A 23,904-nucleotide genomic window follows, 5' to 3' on the forward strand; every position below is an offset into this window, starting at 1 on the left:
TGAAAATGTGTGAAGACCCACTAACCCCAGGCCATTTTTAAGAAGACCTCCCTTTTTGTTTGGTTGATGCTAACCAATTTGGATTGATCTAAATTATCTAGTAGAGTGAAATTAACAGCTCTGTGGATTTTTATTTGTTGAAAAACCCAAAATTTCTGTCGGCAACTCATTAAATTTAACAAAATTATTTTAAATTTATTAAGCTGGTAAATTCAACATATAAAAATTATTCTAAAAATTTAAAAAAAAACTAGAAATTAATCAATTTAAAAAAAATGTAAGAGGTCCTTCATAAAATGAACCATAGTCGGAGAGTGTCTTTATATTTTTGTAAAGAAATATAGTGAGCACCATGACATTGCAGTCAAATGTATAAAAGCACAAACTCTAACACCACCACACGCTTCGTACAACATGAGTCATTCAGTGGGTGGGATCTTTATAAGAATGCCATGACAAGTCCTTCAGTGGGATCTTTATTTTCGTACAATATGAGTCAAATTTATTGGGTGGAGCCAGGAGGGTGCAGGTTTGGTGGCTTTTCCATCATTTAGTTTGCAGCTGCTTGAAACGCTCTCACGAAAACCTCTGGCGGTTGGCCGCCGCTGAGTTCATGCTTCCCATTTATCTGGCATGGTAAATTAACAGTTCAAAGGGGTTTAGAATTTGAATCATAAGATCAACTATGCCAATGGTTAGTGATAATTTCCATACCACGAAATGCGGTACACCAGAAATGTGTGAGGAATACTTCTCGAGCTCTTCATTTACCTTTATTAAAAAGCAAGTTTGAAGTTAGCGTATATGTGCATTAATAATGAAATTGAATAGAAAAATATCCGAAAAGATGAAAAAAATTGTACGCAGGAAGATACCTCCTCGGCCCCTTTGCTCGGGTCGTCGAGCAGATCGGCTGCTCCTTCGATGCCAACCTTTCTGGCAGCCTCCAAAAGAACTTGCCTACATTTCATTTGTATAACACAACTTAAACATTGCAAATTATAGCTTGATTAAAATCAGAATCATTTTTCATGAATACAGAGTTTCCATCCAGCCGTAATCACATTAATGTCGGTGTCAAAATTTTTTGAGAAGAGGCATTAGAATGTATGATGCTCCAACCAATGTGGAACGAGGAAATGGAAATATGTTCTAAACATACAAGCAAATCATGTCATACATTCCCTTGTGTGCAATCATACTAGCTGTAGCACCTAACCCAATAGATAACATCAAAGGATATCGGCTACGATTATACATCCAACTAATGCATGGTTTATCAAAAGCATAAGGCTTGTCACAGTAATTTGCAAGCATGGTGTAAATATCCTCACCGGTCACCAATGTACTTTCCTTCACAAAAGTAATTGAAAAATAATTCGCCAACAAGAGCATTTTGCTTGTCATAGCCTTGACGTGCAGCGTAAGTTATGAGCCTGTGACTATCGAATGTATTTCCCCTGCATTAAGCATACAATTAGCTATATGAAAGGAATGGCACTACATCATATGTAAAATTTCACATAACATTGTGAACTTACGTAAGACCGGAAGTGTCGTATTCAAGGCCAAGACCCCGGTACACCTATAAGATTTAGAACACAATATTGCATGCAGTAACAAGATAATAATTAAGTAAATTGAACACTAGTAATCTGATCAAGGCATTTTGAAAGAACCTCAGTCATCCGAGATATTATACGCTCGTATTGGGCAGCTCCAAACTTCTGCTTATAAAAATCAGACTTCTTGACACCTTCCTTGGGTGCGGAAGGATTGAGAAAAAACGGATGCCATCGGACCTACATACCAAGTGGAATTGACACAAACCAATCAAGAGAAGTTGATGATAACCAATATATGATATGTCAAATTCTAAAGGAGGAACAAGCTAAGCTACATAACTGTTCACGAAGAATGATGCGGAGAAGCAGGAATGGAGATAACCTCAAAATCAAACTTGTCCTTTGTTTGGTCTATAGCTTTGTCAAGGTTCTTCTTGCCCACAAAACACCACGGGCATACAGTGTCCGAACTGACGTCGATTTGAATGTGTTTCTTAGCACCACTTGAATGAGCCATGGATCTTACGAACCTACAAGTTCATGAAAATCCATGTAAGCAAAATGTCTCTACACATCTTCACTTCCTTTCGAATGACACAGCGCACATCTATGTATATTATCAATGTTCTTCATCTACTGAATTTGTTTTGCTGTTTTTTTTTTTTTGAGAATAAATTGTTTTGCTGTTACACAAAAGCATTTCGCATCTCCTTATAAATAAGCAGAACCATGGTGGTAGTAACGCCTATTCACTTATGAAAGTTAAACTTTTGTTTTTGGTATTATAACTTGACTGCTTCTTATGAGAAAAAGTTGGAGCTTGCAAACAATAAAAATTATCTAAAACATATAATATATATTGTTGTTTTATTGGAGAGAAAGATAGGATGGTAACCGCTTTGTTCAGTTTAAAAAAAAAAAATACCGAACGACAGACTCTTAACCAACTGTGCTGGACAGGATCGGTTATATAATATATATTTGTTAGTGTGCATTAAAATATGTACAATCAGTAGAAGGGCTAATAAGAAACAAATTTCAGCCTCACTATTGAGATAGAATGATAGATAGATGTAGCGAAGTGCCTGGTAAGTATCGCCCAACTCATTTAGAAATGAACTCGATCGACCAAAATTTTGAACTTCTCCACCAAAATTAGAGAAAGGCGCTTCAGTAGCACTACAGAGGCAAAGCGCAGGAACAAATTTACAACCTCGACTCGTTTCCCATCAAAATTCGCACAACCAAAAAAAAGGCCATGGAATAATCGAGCATTAATTCTTAATTTCTAACAAAAGGGCTCGTAAATTCCGGAAACACCCCCAAAATTCGTGAAACAAACAATATATGTATATACATCTAACAACACAACTGCGTACTAGATCAATTAGGGAAAAGGAGAGAAAGAGAAATCGCACCTGGGAGTAGCCGATTCAAAATGAAAGGAGCAAATTTTCCAATCTCTCTTTCACAATAATAATAATAAATAAATAGACAAGAAGAGGCGATGAACGGTCATGGTGGTTGTTGGAGTTGGAGAAATGGCGACCTGGTACTCCTTTTTTATGGCGCGGTTTAGCTTCAACCTGTTAGGGAGGTACACCGCACCGAACCAATCTCCACCGTTTATTTTACGAACGTTGACCGTCCATAGTGAAACAACTCATTTTCCATGTATACAAGGGTCAGAGTGCAACCGCATTCCATCCGACCGCGTTCGTTTTGCCACGTGTCCGCGGATGCTAAACCTACACTATAAATATAAATATAAAGCAGTATAATTATAATAATAATAATAATAATTATTATTATTAGTTTAAATATTCGCGACGAATAATTAATCTCTTCGGCTTCGAGAGCGCTGCTTGGCGAATTCTAGAACCTCATCTCCCCAACAATGGCGATGACGATTTTTAGCTCTGCTTTTAGCGGATTTGATCGATCGTTATGCTTCGTCTTCTTGTTCGAGGAGCTGTTTCAATTCTCTTTTCCGACCTTAAAACGGCGAGAGGAGAGGAGGTAGCACTTCGAAACCCTAATCCTTGTTTCTTTCCCTCCATTTTCCGATTATCTTTAGCTCGTGCCATTTTGAAAAAGCATTTTGCTCCGTCGTGCTTGTGAAGGTATGGAACACAAAATTCGATTAGCGGATTGTTCCGATCCGGTGTTCATCTAGGGTTTCATTGATTTCTTGCTATTGATCTGATGTTTCGTTCGCTTTCGTTTTGACGAATAGTTCTCTTACGGTTCTTTTTTTCGTTCCCGACCTCGATCGTTAGAACTATGCCTTATGCGACTTGGCTGCTGTTTGAGCTAATGGGAATGGATCACGATTCTCAGTTCCCGCCCGATGCTGCCTCACTATTAATTTGAATGGCTTCTAATTGTGTCTTGTTGAAAGTGGAACTTGGCATGTTCTGATTTTCTTGCATTTTGATTTTTACGACTTAATGATACCCAAAATATATGTATGTATGCCCTTTTACTTGGAACAAAGAGGGTAGTGTAATGTACGAGTGGGGTTATAAGAATAGCTAACAGACAGCTGTCTGAACATTAGCCCATGATTTTTAACTGCTTTGAATGGTGGCAGAACCTGTGATGGCTGGATGTTATTTTTTACGGTGATGAATGCGCCACAGCAGTAAGGTTTGGTGGGCCGCTATGCACATAACGGTTAGTCCTGTTCCCTTATTACAACATTTTCATGGAATCTTTGATTCTAGTGAAAATTCTTACTTCTTTTAACATCATTTTCCTACCTGAGAAAAGCTGCATTTTTAATATGTAAGTAAATCAGCATTCGTGTGTGATGGACTTTGAAATTAGGGAATGAATCAGCAAAACATAATGACAAATATCTTTTCTGATGCATTCACATATTGGTGGCAGCAATGGCCATTGCTGTCTGTAACATTTTGGGTCTACATACATTCTGGTGTTTGAGATTTTAACTGAAGAGCATAAGACTGTCTTCTTGACATTTTGCTCAATAAGCATTAGCCAGTGAACCTCCTGCATAGATTAATCATTTTGAAAATTTACCCAAAATAACAGGTTAAGTTGTTCATTTTATACAGCTTCTGCTACAATCGAAAGTATTAATTCGAACGTCCGGGGGGTCAAGTGGTCGAACTAATGGGAGAACAAAATGTAGGTTTAGTTACTATAGGCGGAGTTTGTGAAATTTGTATTCTACAGATTGTAGAACATTGGAAATGATTGCAAAATTTGTGTTTTGCTTATTGCAGAACATTGGAAAATGATTGCAAACTATCTACAGAAAAATCTGGTCCTGATATTTGCTTATAGTGACACACATTTTTATCATATTCTTATGTTTCTTGTATTCATCGATTTATCTTTGAGCTTAACAAGTTTTTTCCCCCCTCTTAGGAGTTCAAATTTTTCATGTCTGTTGTGGGTTCCTTACTCCAAACAGGGCATACATTCTTAGATTGATTCTCATAAGGGTATAATCAGTTTGGTTTGGTTCCTTTTTTATGCATTTTTCAAACCGAACCGAATTTTTCGGTTTGGAAAAATTCAGAATCGAACCGAACCGATTTAGACTTGAAACCAACCCAAACCAAACCTAATTAATTTGGTTTGGTTCGGTTTTGCAATTAGTTTATAGATTTTCTATCTTTCTGTTAGGATTTGGTTAGATTTGTAGTTGAATCCTATTTAGATTAGGATTAATATTTAAATATGTTGAAAATAAATTAGGATTTAAATATTAATTAGAGTATGAATCTAATTAGATTAAGATAAATATTTAAATCTATTGGAGATAAATCAATTAAGATTTAAATATTTATTGCAGTAGGAATCCTAAATATAATAGGATTGGGGTACATCTTTGGTTGAGCATTATATATAATGCATTGGGCTAATTAATTAGTAGAGGCTATGAGAAGGTACGGACTTGGCCCCTTGGGTGTGTTGTACTAGAGAGAGAAAGAGAGAGAGAAAGTTAGTGAGTTGAGTGCACCTAGTGCATAGGTGCACAAGAAGAGTTGTCTCTTATGGCTTTATAGAAGACGAGAGAAGGGTAGAAAAGATTCAGAAAGAGGGCTCGTGTTGTAGCTACTCTATGCAGAAGATGAGTCAGGTGTAATTTTCTCTTATTTAATAAATCTTATTTTACCCACATATTTTCTGTTTTATTTTTTCTCTTTGTTGTGATTGTATCAACTTTTGCTGAGGATACGGATTTATGGTAAAAATCCAATTCGACGCTTTCGTTGCGGAATCCCAACAATCAGTACCGGATTCACAACAGTCGGTATCGTAGCAGGTTGCGGATTCACAAGATCCGGTACCGGGGCGAGTACCGGATTCTCAACACTTTCTTATGAATTAATTCATAATTTAAGAATCAAAATTGAATTATTGTGAAAGTTACACACAAAAAATTTGATCATAAGTACAGAATTCTAAAAAATGTGTTAATATGTTATCAAGATTTGATCAGAGATATAAAATTTTAATAAATAATTTAGATAAAAAATGTATATAATATTACTGTTCAATTTTCGGTTCAGTTTGGTTAAGGAATATATTAAAACTGAAGAGAAACCAAAAATCGAATTTTAGCTATTTCTAAAACTAAACCAAACCGAAAACCATATAAACTGAACCAAATTGTCTTATTTGGTTTGGTTTCGCTTGGTTTTTGGTCTGGAGTCAAACTGTGAACACCTTAGATTCTCGTGTACCATAATTTAGACTTTCAAGTTTCTTTTGCTGTTCACATTGTTTAAAATAGTAATCTTTTACAAAACTTATGCCAAGTTAAATAGTTTTTCTTTCATTACATTTTGTCATAATTGAGCTGAATGGACTGTTTTCTTTATTTGTTCTTTAATTAGGTAACATAATGTAATGCTTTCTTAGTAGTCTTTAAATGAGCTGATGTTTGCAATTATCTGCAACTGTATATTTTTAATCTCGAGGACCATGTTATTTGTGATTCTACCTTTTGATGTTCATATGAAACTCCGTGCTCTATTACCCATGAACCATGTTGTTTGTAATATTGCATGTATATAATCAATTGTTTAATTCATCCACGGCATTTCTGTACCTTTTGGTTTTGACTTTTTTCTTTGTTGGGCTTTGTCTAGGCTTCTGATAGCATGTATTATATAATCAATTGTTTAATTCATCCACGGCATTTCTGTACCTTTTGGCTTTGATTTTTTTCTTTGTTGGGCTTTGTCCGGGATTTAAAAAAAAAAAGTTTTGTTGTCCTTCTAAATTGTTTCAAACCATATGTTAGTCATAATTTTGGTTGCTTTATTAATCAGAACTTTAAAATATATAAGTAGCCCTGTTAGCAGTTTAATATATATATTATATATATTATATATATTTTTTGTTATGAACTACTTTTTATTTTCTTAACTAGTAAGAACATTCCCAGTTTTTGACTCGAGTGAAAGTAGTGCATCCTCCTTTCTAGAGTGCTGACCCTTGCATGCCATCATTCCTTGTTAAATACTAAACTGAGGCCATGACATTTTGTATAACAAGACAATTGGGAGAGCTGCTCTGTTCTTTAGAAAATTCGGTATGTTAGTTATAAGGACTCTCTAAATTGGAGGTGCTGAGGTGAACTATGAATGCTTTTATTGGTCCGATGAAGTTCCATCCTCGTTTCTTTTCTTTCCAACTAATTACTTGCATTTGGCTATCTCCTCATTTCTTGGCAGTCTTCTCAAAATCGAGGGCTCCAGTAGAGGGAAGAGAGAGAGAGAGAGAGAGAGAGAGAGAGAGAGAGAGAGAGGCTTCTCCTCAGGCTCGCTGCCTTCTGAAGCCGCCGCTAGCAAAGCTAAAAAGGTCTCACTCCCAGGCCTGGGTACTCCTTTGAACCGTACGACTTTCTAGCTTGTTCTTTATGTACACGAGCTAAATATCAACTCTTTCGCGCTCTCTTTTTCTTGTGTGTGTGTGTGTGTGTGTGTGTGTGTGTTTTAGGGTGTCTTTTTCTTTATTATCCTGGATGCATGGGTGTGTGTGTGTTTTTTAGGGTCTGTCTTTTTCTTTATTATCCTGGATGCATGGGGGTTGATTGGGAATGAGTGTGTGGTGGGCTTCTTTTGCAAATAGCCCCTTCACAAAATTTTATTTTAAAATTAGTCCTGTCAAAAATTTATTTGCAAAAATGGTCTTGCTCCTGCCACACAAGCGCCACGTCAGCGCCATGCGGGCAGGGCAGGAATTTAAGTTGAACACGGTGAATAGTTCACTGTGTCCAATACAAATATCATGTTGGACCCCACTGGGTAGAGGCTGTGGCCCCCACTGGGTTCTACTCACGCGACACAAGCAGCCCATTAAGGGCGGAATTGGCCTACCTTTCTCATCATCATTTATGGGCAGATGCTAGCTTTTAAGACCAGATTGATCAGAAGTTTATCTGAATGATGATGAGCGAAATAATAATCGTTATGAAAAGCTCCTTCTCCTCACCCATCTGTTAATTTCCAATTGGAGCTGTCAAACTTGTTTTTTTTTAGAAAAATAAAAATCTCAAATAAAAATAATTTATTTAATTGTTGGATTTATAGATCATGTCTATCTCCTCATGATTTGTACTTCACTACCGATTAAATATCGTTATGTATGCTAATTTGTAAATTATTATTAAATTTGTTTGTAAGTGTAATTCTACTGGCCGACCGTTTTTAGCGCAAGTGATAAAAAATTTGATTGTTAGTATTCAAGGTTTTAAGTTCGAAATCTAGTTATTTCACACATTTCTAGTTAAATTTGTTTTTTAAAGAAATAAATAAAGCGGATAGCATATTATCTTTTTTTCTTAAAAAAAAAAAATACTAGTTAGACAAAGAATATTGAAGATGTTATCTTGTGAACGCAGTCAATGAAGCTAGTAATACCACATTACGAATTTGTACGAAGAGTTTATAGAGAATGCACAACTTTACCACATATTGTTCACTTTGTGCATGAAAAAGCACAGGTATTAGCGTGACGATGAAAAGGGGATGCATAACATTACAGTAATACATGGTGTACGAGTGAGTCTGAACACCTTGCTATTGGTACTGATATATATATATATATATATGGAGACAGGAAGCTTAGAATGCCCATATTAGCCTATGAGAGTTATTACGAGATGCCTCCCATATATCCCCGTAATACGAGCTGTAAACGACATCACATAGCAGCACATCTACACTGGGGAGTCAGATGATATGTAGAAGTTTCAATTAAGGCAGACTCGGACGGATTTAATTTAATGCCCGTAATTCACATCTATCATCTAACCATTCAGGTGGCGAACCATCCAAGGAGGCAAGCCCATGCGAGCTTGGGGCTGCGCTATCCCTTCTACTTCCTCAGCTCCAGTCCCTGTCGCCTGATATGTCCTACAGCAGTTGGAAAAAGCACGACTAGTTAACTTATTGCTCATGCTTTTCATGTGGAACTAGTGTAGCACGATTGCAAACGTCAGGTAAATTCAAAAACGTAGTAACAATTTTAAATGCCGTGAATTGTAGAGGCTCCCCTTTAGAAGGGAGGGAGGTTCTTTTTCTCAAGAAACTATAAAGCAAGCAAAAGCAAGAGTATCGGCAGGGAACGTATGACTCTGTAAAGCAATGGAGAGATAGATGGGGAGTTTGTTTCAGTTATTCGGCCCTGCCTGTAAACGCTGAATGAATGGTCATCACTTTAGGCCAATAAAGAATCAATAAATTGCGGAATGGGCTATGCTTGAGGAGCTAATATCGTTACTGAACGTGCCTTAGGATGCAGCAGGTAAATTAAGTTGGAAAGAGTAGAGTACCCGATGTTAAGGGTGGGGAGAGAGTCCGTGGGCAGTAGGAAGGAGAGCGGTGAGGAGGAGTTTGTAGGAGGTTGAGTTTGCTGCTCCCAGTGTTGCTGCTGTGTCAACGCCTTCTGCTTCTCCATCAGCTGTTTGAAAAGAAATGAGAAAAAAAACAAAACAAAACGAAAGAAACATGACGAGCTCTCTTGTTTATTTATCAGAGAGGAGTATCAAGAAACTAACTAGTTGTAGAATATGCATATGCAGTGGGGGTGTAATATTGTTAGTGCGAAGAGAGAAACAAACAAATTAATCTTACTTCCTTCTCCAGAGCCTTGTTGTGTTCCTGAAGTGATTTCTCCTGCAAGGACAACTAAAAAGTGAGCGGCTGGGTCTGTCCAGAATTAGATACTGCAATTCGGAATTATATACAAGTCCCTATTGCGTGCTCAATTTTTTCTTGGTTCTGAGCAACTACTCGGCTGAGCACGCCTGCGACCAAAAAAAAAGAAAGAAAAAAAAAGGGAAAAGGAAAACTAGCACGTTGCTTCTTTCTAAGAGTTAAAGACCAACGCAAATACCTTTCTCTTCAGTTCAGAGATCGAGTCAAGCAATAGTTGGCTCTGCATCAAAATTGAAAGCCATGTAAGTAACGGCCTTACCAAATCATCTATGCCAGCTGATATGTTAATATATAGTGTATGTATGCACTGTGCTCATCAATATATATATATATATAGGCTAGGGCTACTATATTCTTATGAGTATAGAGCCCTTTGTACTTATAAGTTGTTTTCGATGATAGGACTTCCGAATCGACGATCCACTCCGTTAAATATAATCTAAAATATTTGAAACTTTTACAAAATAAATTTCGTAATTTTTCGAAATCATATTAAAGTCCATCAAGCAGGCATAAAATGAACGATCAAAATTGAACGACGTCCTAAAACTGGATGATCGGATCCTTTAATTTAAGATCGGAGTTATTGATTTTTATCTAGGTAGTAAATAGAATTTTCTATCAAAAATTCAACCTATTCTGATTCTTTTATACCGTTAAACTAGCAAGTATCTCATACCAACCGTTAAAAATTATCAATTTTGTGAGCTTTTGATCGTAAGGCAAATGATATCGAAAAATTATGAAATTTGATTTCTAGAAGTTTTAAATGTTCTAGATAATGCTTAACGGTATGAATCGTCGATTCAGAAGCTCTATTATCGAAAACGACTTATCAGTATGAGAGCGATCGTACTCATAAGAATATAGTAACCGAATTATATATATATATATATATATATATATATATAAAGAGAGAGAGAGAGAGAGAGAGAGAAAGAGAGTTGAGTTAGAATACTCTCAAAAGCACCAATGGGTGCTTGAATTTTATAGTCATTGGATGGAAATGTAGGTTAATGATGTGATTAGTGGTCGGTAGGTGGATAGTATTTGATTTAAGATATTTAGTAATAAGAGTAGATTCCAAGGCGTAGAATACTTAGAAGCACCCAAGAGTGGTACTCTAAAAGTATTCTAGTCATTATATATATATATATATATATATATATAATATATATAGAGAAAGAGAGAGAAGAGCAGAGAGAGAGGAGAGAGAGAAGAGGAAGACGAGAAGAGAAGAGAGCTAAGGCTACATTACTATTGGCAGTACGGAGGCCTTCGTGCTACTAAATTATTTTCAATGATGCGACTTCCAAATCGATGATCGGCTCCATTAGATTTAATCTACACTATTAAAAGTATTTGGAAACTAAATTTCATAATTTTTTGACATCATTTGGCTAGTGATCAAAAGGTCTCAAAATTTATAATTTTAATGGTAGATGTGATGCATTTGTAAATTTAACGGTGTAAAACAATCCAAATCCAATGAAATTTTTATAGAAAATTTTTTTCACTATTTAGAGTAAGATTAGCACATCTAATCTTAAATTCAAATTTTTTATCATCATTTTTTATGAGATTTTTATTTTCAGCCGTTCATTTTTATACTACTCATTTGATAGGTAAATGATACCGAAAAATTATGAAATTTAGTTTCAAATACTTTTAATAGTGTAGATCAAGTCTAACGGAGCCGATCGTCGATTTGAAAGCCGCATCATTGAAAATAACTTAGTAGCACGGAGGCCTCCGTGCTACCGATAGCATACCAACCTAACTCTCTCTCTCTCTCTCTCTCTCTCTCTCTCTCTCTCTCTCTCTCTCTCTCTCTATATATATATATATATATATATATATATATAGCTTGGCTATGGTGCTTTAAAAGTACCAAGCACTTGGTGCTTATAAGTTTTTGGCCATTAAATCTATCATTTTGATTATTTTTTTTTTAGATTATATTATTTCATTAACTATCTATTAAATTCTAAAGGAGCATTGTTATTTTAACACTATAAATCTTCATTCAAAGATCGAAAATTTATAAATATCAATGACTTGATACCCTTAAAAGTATCATGATTCCTAATGAGGAAGCAGCACAGCTTGTGATTTTTTTTAGACTAGTTAAAGATGAATGATCCCCGTTATTTGTGCTATGGCATGTTGTGTAACTCATGTGAGGTGACAAGGAAAAAATTGAGCAGCTTACCTTTCTTGATCGTATGTGCTTCAAAGAACTTTCCAGCTGTTGCTCTAGTTGTTGGAGTTCTTTGAGATTCAATGACTCAAGTTGTTCGCCCATGAGGTGCCTGAAATTATTAAGCCCGATAAAATTAACAAGTATCAGGGGCTCTATTTGACCAAGCTGAGAATCAGCACAGCCATTAATTTTGTAGTGCAATCAAAAGAGCACTAGCAATTTTTTTCAAAAACTTTCTATTAGATATTTTTGCTGCAACAAAAGCAGATCAAGAAGCCAAGCCAAACATCTAGATATTGTGTAGTAGATAAAATTATAAATTTTATTTACGTGTTTTACCTTTGACTTTTCTGTATTGCCTCGACTCTTGCCTTAAGCTTGGAATATTCATGGCACCAGTTGCCCTGTAAAGCAACATCTACTGTTAGACACTGTAGCAGAATATATATGCTGCTTGATTCATTCTTATAGAAGTAGCTCCACCAAACGGACGCAACTATATATATACATCTAGAGATAAACGTCTTTCTCTGTTGCATCTTTATAGCCCTTGTTCTACCCTTCTAGCTACTACTAGTCCAGAGAACATAAACAAGTTTAATGAATGAGTGCAATAAAAGCATTTTATATCCAGTTTATTTTTCTTTCACATGTTTCACTTCGAAAAGGGAAAATTCAACAAAACTTTCATTTGAAAGCTCAACTATATTGGTGCATGAAAAAAGTGCAAGGACTTAATCAATTTATGGCGAATGTATTACAAATTAGCAATCCTGCATGTGTACCTGAGACTCGGGATCTGCTGAAACGAGCGCCTTTTCAGCATAGGAGTAGCGCTCATAACGTTCAAGAATCTTTTCCATGCTGTGAGCAAAGCAAAAGGAGATCATTTTAGATCTGACAGCTGGGTCAGATTAGCTAACAAATATTTAAATCGATGAATTACATTCAACTATATCGTGTAAGGACGTCTTCGTTCTTCGTAAAGTTGCAAAAATCGTACTGGAATCCACATCGGGATAACAAAGATTTATAACTAAGTCATTGCCCTTTTTGAGCTCTTCAATGGACAGCTAGTGAGAAATATAGTAATTTTATAAAGATTATTTGGTTTGAAATTCAGTCACATTTACTCTATATCCTCGTGTATTGTGAAGGTGCAAGAGAGGAGAAATTATAGTCTCGTGTCGCATGCTCGCATACTTCAAGTGGTGCAAGTAAATTAGTCCATCTATTGTTTATTAGTTACAGAATATCAATTGGCCCTTCCCTTCTGCATGCAACCATCAACACTGCCAAGTTATCATCAACAAAAACAAACATGAAACATAGCATTCACCAGAGAGAAGCAATTATTCATATGTGGAACAAGCAAAATAAGCCCAAACTTAAACTCACCAAGAATCACAGTAAACTCTAGCCCGATAATTCAAACCTTCCTCTTAATTTTCGCTTATGGTTTTGAGCATACCGGAATCAAAATGACTTTTTGAATGGAACTATACGGCATAGAAAAAGGCGATAGTAGTTGGTAGCCGAGTATGGCCCTGTACAGAAATACCTATTGTGCCAATGTGTATCAAGTCATGCCAGCATGTATCATTGTACGCCATAAAGTATCAAATTGTGCCGATGAGTGTCAAATGATGCCAACGTGTGCTGACAATCCCAACGGCCCAAACTTCGTAGTCATCATTTTTTAAGAGCCAAACCTCAAAATCCTTATTTGATCACCATATTTTACATACCATTTTTGCCTTGCACTAACATGACTTTTCTAACATGAGTGTTTTAGATAACATAGCACTATGTAACATACATGCTCGTTTACAACTTGAGAAGTATAGTATTAACCGCAACTAGGTATAATTTATAGCTCTTAGAAGACATATAAGCCTCAAAGACTTAAAAAAAAAAGGACAAAAACCAAGATCCAAATGGCATGCCTGCCAACAAGCGCTAATTGTATTCCTACGCATAAAAGTTTTGTAGAGCCCTTTTCTTTCCACATTGATGCTAATGACCATGATGGTCCAAATTACTCCACAATGCAAATACAGTTCTTATTGCTGCGGACGGTACTATTTGTTGAGGAGCAAATGCAACTTGTTTAATTGTAAATTCCCAAAAGGGAGTTCATTGGCATGCTTTCCCTTCATAGCTGAAATAAGGTTTTATTTGCTGCAATTGTCTTCCTTTGATAGCCGGGTAAATTGCACTGTTATCCCCTGAACTTTCGGCGAAGTTTCACTTTACCCTTCGAATTCCTAAAATGGACATCTAACCCCCTAAACTCTAATATTTCGTTCATGTTACCTCTTCCGTCAGTTTTCTGTCAAGCTTCGTTAACCGAAAACTGACGGAAGGGGTAAAACGAATGAAATATTAGAGTATAGAGTGTTAGATGTCTATTTTAGAAGTTTGGGGGGTTAAGTGAAACTCGCCAAAAGTTCAGGAGATAGTAGTGCAATTTACTCCGTAGGGGATTCTTGACTATAAATTATTTTATTATAATATGTTACTTATGGATTGACTACTAATCCTCAAGTTAGTGATCATGCTTGATTTTGAATTTATATATATTTTTTATCCTAAAATAAATCATACCATAATTTATCTTACCTTTTATTGTAATAAAATAAAAATGAAAGAAATGAATTAGAGTGGCTTAAAGATAAAAAAAGAGTGATACTAACTACCTACGATGCTCGAACACTCTACTATCCTGGTGTACTCGCTAATATGGTTAATTTACAATAGGTGTCCTCACTCGGATATAGAGATTTTAATTCTCAGTTAATTTTCTGTAATACTCGTTTGTCCCTTTTATCTTTAAAAGTATTGTTCTATAAAATACACTTAGATAAAATTTTTATACTTCATTTCAGCCAATTAGAAATTTTTAATATAAAAATATAAAAATAATTTATAGTAAAAATTTGGGTAAATTGTATTGTTACCCCCTGAACTTTTGGCGAGTTTCACTTAACCCCCAAACTTCTAAAATAGATATCTAACACCCTAAACTCTAATATTTCATTCGTTTTACTCCTTCCGTCAGTTTCCGGTTAACGGAGCTTGACGAAAAACTGACGGAAGGGGTAACATGAACGAAATATTAGAGTTTAGAGGGTTAGATGTCCATTTTAGAAGTTCGAGAGGTAAAGTGAAACTTCGCCAAAAGTTCAGGGAGTAACAATGCAATTTACCCTTTGATAGCCATTAGTTCACATTAAACATAAATTATATCTTTGTTATTTAAACACAACATATTTTAAATTAACCACAACATATCTAAACACAAAAGTATGAAACCTGAAACTTCTTACGTTTTTACTCAACTTTCTATCCCAACTTAAGCTGCACTGCGTTAAGTTGAATTAGTGCTAAATTTCATCTAGTACATGAAACAAACAACATAATTAAGCAAATTCATCGAGACTCTATTCTTTGATTTAACCCTATTATCTAATTATTGACGAAAATTCAAAACCACATTACCTTGATGCCGAGTGTAAATAATCACTGAAATTGAAGCCAAAAGATAAGCTACAGACCTCAAGAAATGTGTTAGAACAAAGACGGAAAAGATCTAGTTCGTCGGATGCAAAAATACCAAAAGAGATCCGAGAAAGAGAGAAGAAAACTAAAGCACACAATATTTACATAGTTCAGCCATTGGCCTATGTCCACGGATGAAGACGGAGCGGAGATCATCATTATAATGAAAGTGGTGTATAAAATATACCTCTCTCGTAAGACCTTAATTCCAAAAATATACACATACTCCCTCTCATCTGCCGCACCAAATTAATAGAATAAAGGGTATATTGATAATAATGATTAAATTCTAATACAACTAAAAATACAAACCCACTAAGATTAGAAATATGTCAATAAGATTAGGTATAATCTAAACTTAACTTAATGAAAGAATCAAAACAGAACAGGGTTAGAAAATCTTGCGATTTTTTTTTTTTTGTGAGAGATAGGTAGCACGCTACCCGCTTCGTTTATGTCATTTAGAAATAAATTTAGCTAGAAATATGAATCAACTAGGATTCGAACTTGGGTCTCGGGTACCAACCACCAATCCCTTTCCACTTGCTGTCGGGACGGTCGGTAAATCTTGCGGTTTTAGAATTTGAAACATCTAACAAAATGCTTATCGATGATGCTTAGTTTGTAAACTATATGGTAGTAGGCTGCTGAGACATAAATTGCACAATCTTAGTTGAATGGGTTAGTGTGAAATCAAGATTAAAGCTACCAGGAGCGAGTTTGCGTATCGATATATGGTGAATAATGCTGGTATATGCTTCTAACGACAAATATTACTTTATTAAATACTTTAGCTGCAACTATAACAGTTCAAAAGCCATTAGACAAGAAACAGTAGAGGCAACAATATTATGACAGATCAAAGAAAAACAAATATACTAGATATTAAATACTCAATTGGCCAGGGGATGCTCAAAATCCCCTCAAAGAAAAAGAAAAAAAAAGAAGAAAAAAAGGACACTCAAAATAATATCAACGTATGAACAATTTGAGACAAAAACGATAAAGTAAGAAAACTATTACAATTTCTTGATTGAGTTAAATAAAGAACATATCATAGAGGCTGAAAATATAGCGATCACTGTCAGGTAAAGAATAGCAAAAAAAAAAAAAAAAATGCAGAGATAGAAGTTAAAAATAACCCAAAATTAAGCACCTAGCTAGTTGAAAATTGAATAATCCACATCAGTACGGCAGCGGACTCATTATAACCAGCACATTTGCTGAAAATGATAAATTTAGGACAAGGCATTCATGCTCAATACACGGGGAGACAAATGAAATGAAAGTGTGCTTCTCAAGATATCGCGATATACTATTTTAGGAGACTTTGTTAGAAGCCCACTTACTATTAATTCGGTTTGATCATAAAGCCATTTATTCATTTGAGGGCTATTCTACCAGAATATCATAGCTACTAAATTTGACCGCTTGCATTACAATCTCATGCAAGCAGAAAAATTGAAAGTAGTTGCATTCCGCCTGCGGTGCTTATGACCAACCAAATCAATTAGAATGCTAAAGCAATAGAAAGAAAATAACTAGGGTCTAAATGAAGTGGACGAAAAAATTTTAGAATAAAAAATATTGCAAGTGCATGGCAAAAATAAGTAGGATAATCAGTTATATTAGCAAGAGTGCAACAATTTCATGCTAATACTTTCAAAATAGCCTTTAATTGATTTACAATACATAAAAATTGGACAGTTATAAAAATTTTCTCCTGGTTGATTTAAAGTTGAAAAATACTATAAAGATGGAATGAACTCAAGCATGGACGCTTTTGGAGGTATTCAATATGTTTTTTTTTACTTTTTTTTTTTTCTTCTTCTTTCCTTTTCCTACAAAAACTTAGTAGCTAAAGTGCCACACGATGAATAAAATTTCTATTCAACAATCCATTCTAATATATATAAACAAGGGAAAAGATCAGCATTCTTTAAAAGAAAAGAACTTTTCCCTCCAAAAGTTGAGAGCCGAATAGGCTCTCTAACTAAGATGGACCCTTCGATGGAGAGGTGCAACTATCCGAGTCGGAGAGTCTAGCTATATATTCAGCATCCACATCGTAGTTAAGAAAAAGGAGTTTTCTTTTTTTTTTTTTTTTGGAAAAGGTAGCATGCTGCCCGCTTCATTCATTTGAGATGTNTAAAGGGGAAAAAAAAAAAAAAAAAAAAAAAAAAAAAAAAAAACTAATCTGCAGAGAAGGGCAGGCAGCGCACAAGGCTCACTTACATCCATCTGCTGCGGTCAGCAGAAGATCGAACATGCTAAGCAATCGGTTACCACAGCAGAAGATGAACGAAGCTATTGAGGGGCCCACAGTGGCCATGGCCCCCCCTAAATTTTTTAAAATTATATAAAAGTCATTTATAATAAAAATTAAAATATTATAAATTTTAATTTCAGGGGGCCAAATTAATTTTTTTAACAAAATTTGTGTCTCAATTTTTTTTCGAATTTCTTGGTCATTTCCCTTCAATTCTCACAGCCTTGTTCCTTTTTGAGATATTGTCGTTATCAGTGAATCTGACAAATTTTTTTCTTACTATCCGAGATCGAATTTTTTTCCTATCAAATCTAAATTTTGGCCCCCCCGAATCTTAATTTCTGACTTCGTCTCTGAGAAGATCTAACATGCTAAACAATCGGTTTCTGCCATTTGAACTGTATGGCGACCTCTTAATGCTTCAATTTCTCGAGGACTCAAAATTCCCTCTTATGTTATCTCATGGTTGGTTTTTCTACAATGCATTAACTTCGCTCATACTAATTATCTATCTCTAGAAGTTACCGGATAGTGAAATTTCATTGCATCTAAATTTTGAGCCTCGACTTAATCCTATCGAGGTTATCTCCCTCTTCTTCTACATCATATAAAAATATTATGGAAACTAGCAACTTGGTTCTGAACAGCATGACTGTATGAGTCCTTAGAATTAACAGCCGGTGAAAATAGGAACCTATTTTGAAAGCGCTACGGCACGACTTTTCCATCTTCGGTAACTAGTCAAGGCGATATATAGCCCCAAAGAAGTAAGAATTTTTCACAAGTGTAGTAGACAACGAATGGCGACGAATTTCAAGAGTTTCCGAAATGGGAAAAGAGAAGAAAAGAAAATTCACGGCTCCTCCCTCACAATGTATACATATGACCCGCATGATTAAAAGAGGGTGGAATAAGTAAGAAGGCACGCACCGCGCGCAGGTGCTTTATTTTCTCCTAAAAAGGATATGAGAATATTAGACCATTTACGGTAGAAAGCAAACTCACAAAAAAACCCTAGATCTGCTGCTTCTGCACTCCTGGAGAAGAATTACGAAAAATTTTAAAAAAAATTTCTACACTTTTTCCCGAAGAACCAAAAGCTCCTAAGGGTTCTTTTTTTAAAAAAAAAAAAAAAAGAAAAAGGTGGGGGGAAGCCACAACGTCGCCCAAAACAGTAAACGGAGATGGAGCTCTTTTTTTAAAATCTCGTTAGCTTGCTTCGCACGATTTCCGAGCGGAGCTGCGCCACTACGCTAACGTGGGACGGGGGGATCGGCGTTAAAAATCATACGAAGAGATTAAAGGGACCGGCCAATCGACGGATCGATCGATCCCGTTTCTATACGCAGCTCCAAACAACTTTTATAGCCTCGAGTTACGTTCGACCCTAAATAGGCAAACAAGACTCGCCCATAACAGCTTAATAAAAAAAAGTACCAAATATCCCAGCGACCATGTCTTCTTTGTACCCCGACTTAACTCGCAAGAAACTTCAACAACATTAAGAAACCTGAATCTAGAAAAGGAGCAATTAAAGCACCAGGTACTCGTATCGAGATTACTATTCTCAGCTCTCGCATGGAAACGACCTCACCCACAAAAAGCAAAGAGATAGAGAAGCATGGATGGATGGATGGATGGGCACGTATGTACCTGGAATCGGTGGCGTACTCGTAGAGCTTGCCCTTGGTGGAGAAGATAATGAGGGCGACCTCGGCGTCGCATAGCACGGAGATCTCGTGCGCCTTCTTCAGGAGCCCCGATCGGCGCTTCGAGAACGTCACCTGCCGATTGATCTTGTTCTCGATCCGCTTCAGCTGCACCCTCCCTCGACCCATGATCGATCCCGATCTTCTTCTTCTTCTTCTTCTTCTTCTTCTTCTTTGGTGCTTCACCTGAACCCAGAAACCCTAGCTAGCTACCTAGGCGCAGAGCGTCCTCATAAGGAGTATGAGCGTGGACGCGTGTGTCGGTGGGGGAGTAGGGGAGGTAGGATGGGTAGAGAGAGAGAGAGAGAGAGAGAGAGAGAGAGAGAGGCAGAGGCTCTCTCTCGGTGGCTTTAAAAGGGATTGATGGTGAGGGGTAGGGAGCGACGAGATCGGGGAAGGGTGAGGGAGGGGCGGTTTTGTGGAAACAGCGGTGGTTTTGGGGACGGCACGCTGTCGCGCTGTGATTGGTCGATTCGCCTTCGTAGTCGTTATCATGGACAGGGCAGTGAGACGCGAGAGTGGACCCCCCACCCCACCCGGTCCCCGTCGCTTACGCTTACACTTACACACACATACACACCCGCACACGCACAGTCTCTCCCTCTCTCTCTCTCTCTCTCTCTCTCTCTCTCTCTCTCTCTCGCTCTCCTCGTACGGACAAATTAAGGGTTACAAAAACTAAGGAAAGAGCTTTGCACCTCTTTCTCTCTCTTTCCACTTTTTTGGCGAGTGGGGTCAAATTTCTTTTCTCGACGGCGGTTCGATGCATGCCCCGCTTGTATTTTAGTCGGCAGGATTGAAAGATTACCACTACCTTTCTGATATATTACTGCTATGCCACTTTTAATAGTTTTTTCTTCTTCTTTCATTAGCTAATTTATAGATTAACGTAGAAGTTGACCACAATCAATTTCTAGTATCTTTATCTGTCGGATATATTAAGGTACTGTTTACTTTTATAGCTTTTCATTTTAATTCATCGCACTATTCGAGTTATGATTGGATACAAACAGTATAAAGTTGGAACATTCTCCAATATAGTTAATTTTTTTATACGTATTCCAACTTAATTTTACGGCTTAACACTTTGGGGATAACTGCTATTAAAATTGAGCAACATTATTCTGGTATTTTCATAGATTCAAATTGCTGGAAACAACTAATCGTCCCTAATTAAGATTCAGCAACCAAAAAAATATGATTAACAGAAATCAAAAAAATTTGTCAAATAGTTTTACAAAATTACTTAAAAAATTATTATTTTTCTAGATTCAGCAGCCAAATAATTTAGGGTACTTCTCGATTAAAATTAAATCTTCACATCATAAAAATTAATTTTCTAATAATTAGGCCAAACAGGCCCTAATTAAGATTTCGGTTGGTACTAAATTTGACGTATATTATATTACACTTACAATAGCGCATTACCTGTTAATTTGCAAAGTGGACGTGACACGTTCTCTCTTCCGCAGATGCGGAGCAGCGTCAGAGGGCAAGAACGTCATTTCGGAACTAACACGGCTCAGGATATCGAACGGTAAATGCGGAAATGGAGCATGTTTGAGGGCATCTACGTAATTTCAATCATCCTGCTGCGTACGTGCGTGAGTGCTTGAGTGAGAACCTCGTACAAACAACCACGTGCTTATCACGTGCACATCTCGCTTTTTATTTCTTTCCAGGTTTATTAACGCTCGTTAAGGAGTAAGGACACGGACACGATATTTCGGACATTGATACTACTCTAACACGATCGATGATCCGACAATTTCAAATTTTAATTTATTTTTAAAATTTTGTTTTAATAATTTTTACCGCAATAGCATTGAAATTATTTTTTTTTTTAAGAGATAGATAGCACGCTATATATCCGTTTCGTTTATTTCATTTAGAAATAAACTTAGCTGGAAATGTGAATCAACTAGGATTTGAACTTGGGTCTCAGATACCAACCACCAAATTCTTTACCATTTACTCTAAGAACAGTCGGTTGCAGTGAAAATTTTAATTTACTTTGGAAGGCCCTCATAGAAGATCCAAAGTAGTTCTATTTTTGTCAACTGATTGCTCTGGTCAAAGATGGTTACGATTTAAATCTGGATAGAAGTTTGGTTAAAATGGCTCATAAATTGAAGATATCCTACACAAATTATCGCAAGTAGACAGAGGTGAGAGCTCCTGTACTACATATATGTGTTACTAATGTAAAAAGACCCAAGTAATTAAGGGCGCACAACTTACTAGGTATGTATAGTAGATGTACGAACAATATATATAGTATTACCCGAGAAGCGTATAAAGTTATACATCACCACTAGCTAGAGAGATTAATTGTTTTGTTTGCGTCATGCTTTAAGACAACGTAATTAATATGTGTCATGAGTTATTTACAGGCATACAAATTAAAGATTAGAAAAAAAAGGAGAAAACATACAATTATATTATCTCCGATTCGGGAGGGTATTGATGTCTGATTAGGTGAAGGTGGATTGTTGTGGTGATCGGTTATATATATGGACAACAATAAATCTATTCATTCTAAAATTTTGCATGGATTGAAGTTTGGCATAGTTTTTTCCTTCCTGTTAGAGAGTTTCAATTACAATAATTTAGTCGGTTAATGTTTGATTCAATTTAAGTTGTTAAAAGAATTTAACTAATAACTGATATAAGTGATCAACTTTAGGGACTAGCTAGGTCATTAAAATTGAAGAGAAAAAAAAAATGAAATCAAGGTTAAGCCGTGCAAACGTGCTTCGTAATTAAATAATTGTTACCGACCGTCCCTAGAGTAAGTGGCAAAGGACTTGATAGTTGGTACCCGAGGTTCCAAATTCGAATTCTCGTTGATTTACATTTCTAGCTAAGTTTATTTCTAAATAAAATAAACGAAGCGGGTAGCGTACTATCTATCTCTAAAAAAAAATAAATAAATAAATAAATAAATAATCGTTGAATTTTGGATAGTAAAGTTCATGGACTAAAGAAAGAATTGCTTAATTAGGTTGAGAAAAGGGGGGAAAAAAGTAACATTGCAAACTCTCTATTTTATTGTGTAACCACTAGTGATGTAGCTAGGCAGATAGGCTAAATTATGTGCAAGAAAAGGCACCATGGCTTTCCCATATCCATGTAGATTGGTCATTTGAAACTTATGAGGAATCAAATGAAGTAACCAAAAAAAAAAAGAAAGAAAAAGAAAACTAAAAAGGAAAAAAAGGTAAAAGAACTATATATTCTTCTTCGGTGTCAAATCTGCTGTGCTGCCCCAAAAAAGTAAACATTTCCATCCACGAAGCAACCCTTACTCAGAAGATAAGATACCAAATTCCTTCGAGTACTTAGTGCGCGTTTGGTTTGGGGATAAAAGGGAGGTTAGGGGGTTAACCTCCCTTTTATCCCCAAATGGAAACAGTTGGGGGTGGGGTTTGTTAACCTGATAACCCGTTAAGGGTGAGGTTAACAAACCCCACCCTCCCTAAAATTGGAATGGGATTAAATTAATCCCACTCCAATTTAATTTTTAAATATAAATTTATAATTTTAATTTTAATTTATAAATTTTAAAAATTTATAATTTGTAATCTTAAAATTAATATTAATATTTTTAAATTTTATTTTTTATTTTTTAAATTTTATTTTTAATTGTTTAAATTTTAAATTTGACATTTTATATTTGAAATTTTAAAAATTTATAATTTGCAATCTTAAAATTAATATTTATTGTTTAAATTTTAAATTTTAATTTATAATTAATTTGCAGTCCGATATAGACGACTTAATTCTGCTAAAATTTAATAACAAGATCGATTTTCTTACATAGAAAATCCTACGCACGGAATTGTCGACAATTTGAAACCCAACAAAAGCAGTTGTGAGGTCGAATCACGGCATACATGCACAAATCGTGCTTCATTCCTAATTAGCACACACACACACATTAGTGTATTAAAACAGAAATGAATTTTGTTAATCCGACACTCTAATTAACTAAGCCAACTACATTTTCTGCTGAGAAAAAAAATGAGAAAAAAAAGAAAAGAAAAGGAGAAGTATATCTACTACCGTCCTATCAGTGCATTCAAATTAAATGTTTAGCGATATAATTAAGACCATTTCGCGAAAAAAGAGGATTATTTCTCAAAAAAAAATCACTAAAAATTGGAAACGTACGTAGATTAAGATCCTTCAACAACCCAATAGATCCACCAATCTTAGCGTATGTGAGACAAATATCCATGACCCCCCAAAAAAAGTGCCTAATTAAGAAACAGAGCGACAACGCCTAAAAGCACACGTGAAGTTTTCTTCGCATGGGTGTGATATAGACGCCATTAATTATACGTAAGCATTAACGTCCCACGAATCAGGACAATATATACTAGTTTCAGAT

At 35.8% G+C, this 23,904-nt stretch overlaps 2 protein-coding genes and 1 long non-coding RNA gene across 5 annotated transcripts; 1 reads left to right on the top strand and 2 right to left on the bottom strand.

Moving 5' to 3' along the window:
* Nucleotides 293-3,137, bottom strand: LOC109712627 (uncharacterized protein YwbO). 2 transcript variants are annotated; one of them, XM_020236304.1, is made up of 8 exons: nucleotides 2,984-3,137; nucleotides 1,948-2,095; nucleotides 1,680-1,802; nucleotides 1,542-1,585; nucleotides 1,335-1,460; nucleotides 876-960; nucleotides 715-771; nucleotides 293-628 (listed from the first exon to the last, which is right to left on the bottom strand). In XM_020236304.1, exons 2-8 carry the CDS (start codon nucleotides 2,080-2,082, stop codon nucleotides 551-553), a joined length of 648 nt encoding a protein of 215 aa, XP_020091893.1. In that variant the 5' UTR covers nucleotides 2,083-2,095; nucleotides 2,984-3,137; the 3' UTR covers nucleotides 293-550. The 2 variants fall into 2 exon arrangements, with proteins under 2 accessions (XP_020091893.1, XP_020091892.1); XM_020236303.1 differs by lacking the exon at nucleotides 2,984-3,137 and adding an exon at nucleotides 2,651-2,688.
* LOC109712629 lies at nucleotides 3,387-7,731 on the top strand. The gene is made up of 3 exons (XR_002216923.1): nucleotides 3,387-3,584; nucleotides 4,159-4,241; nucleotides 7,283-7,731. It is a non-coding gene; the product is annotated as an uncharacterized LOC109712629 (long non-coding RNA).
* On the bottom strand, nucleotides 8,482-19,873 carry LOC109712625 (MADS-box transcription factor 14). Of its 2 annotated transcripts, none has more exons than XM_020236298.1 (8): nucleotides 19,456-19,873; nucleotides 12,758-12,836; nucleotides 12,312-12,376; nucleotides 11,982-12,081; nucleotides 9,948-9,989; nucleotides 9,686-9,727; nucleotides 9,385-9,512; nucleotides 8,482-8,955 (listed from the first exon to the last, which is right to left on the bottom strand). In XM_020236298.1, the coding sequence occupies exons 1-8, from the start codon at nucleotides 19,638-19,640 to the stop codon at nucleotides 8,928-8,930; spliced, it is 669 nt and encodes a 222-aa protein (XP_020091887.1). In that variant the 5' UTR covers nucleotides 19,641-19,873; the 3' UTR covers nucleotides 8,482-8,927. The 2 variants fall into 2 exon arrangements, with proteins under 2 accessions (XP_020091887.1, XP_020091886.1); XM_020236297.1 differs by having other exon boundaries at nucleotides 8,482-8,965; nucleotides 19,456-19,867.

The sequence above is a fragment of the Ananas comosus genome, linkage group 7 (assembly GCF_001540865.1).
Source record: "Ananas comosus cultivar F153 linkage group 7, ASM154086v1, whole genome shotgun sequence".
NCBI classification, from domain to species: domain Eukaryota; kingdom Viridiplantae; phylum Streptophyta; class Magnoliopsida; order Poales; family Bromeliaceae; genus Ananas; species Ananas comosus.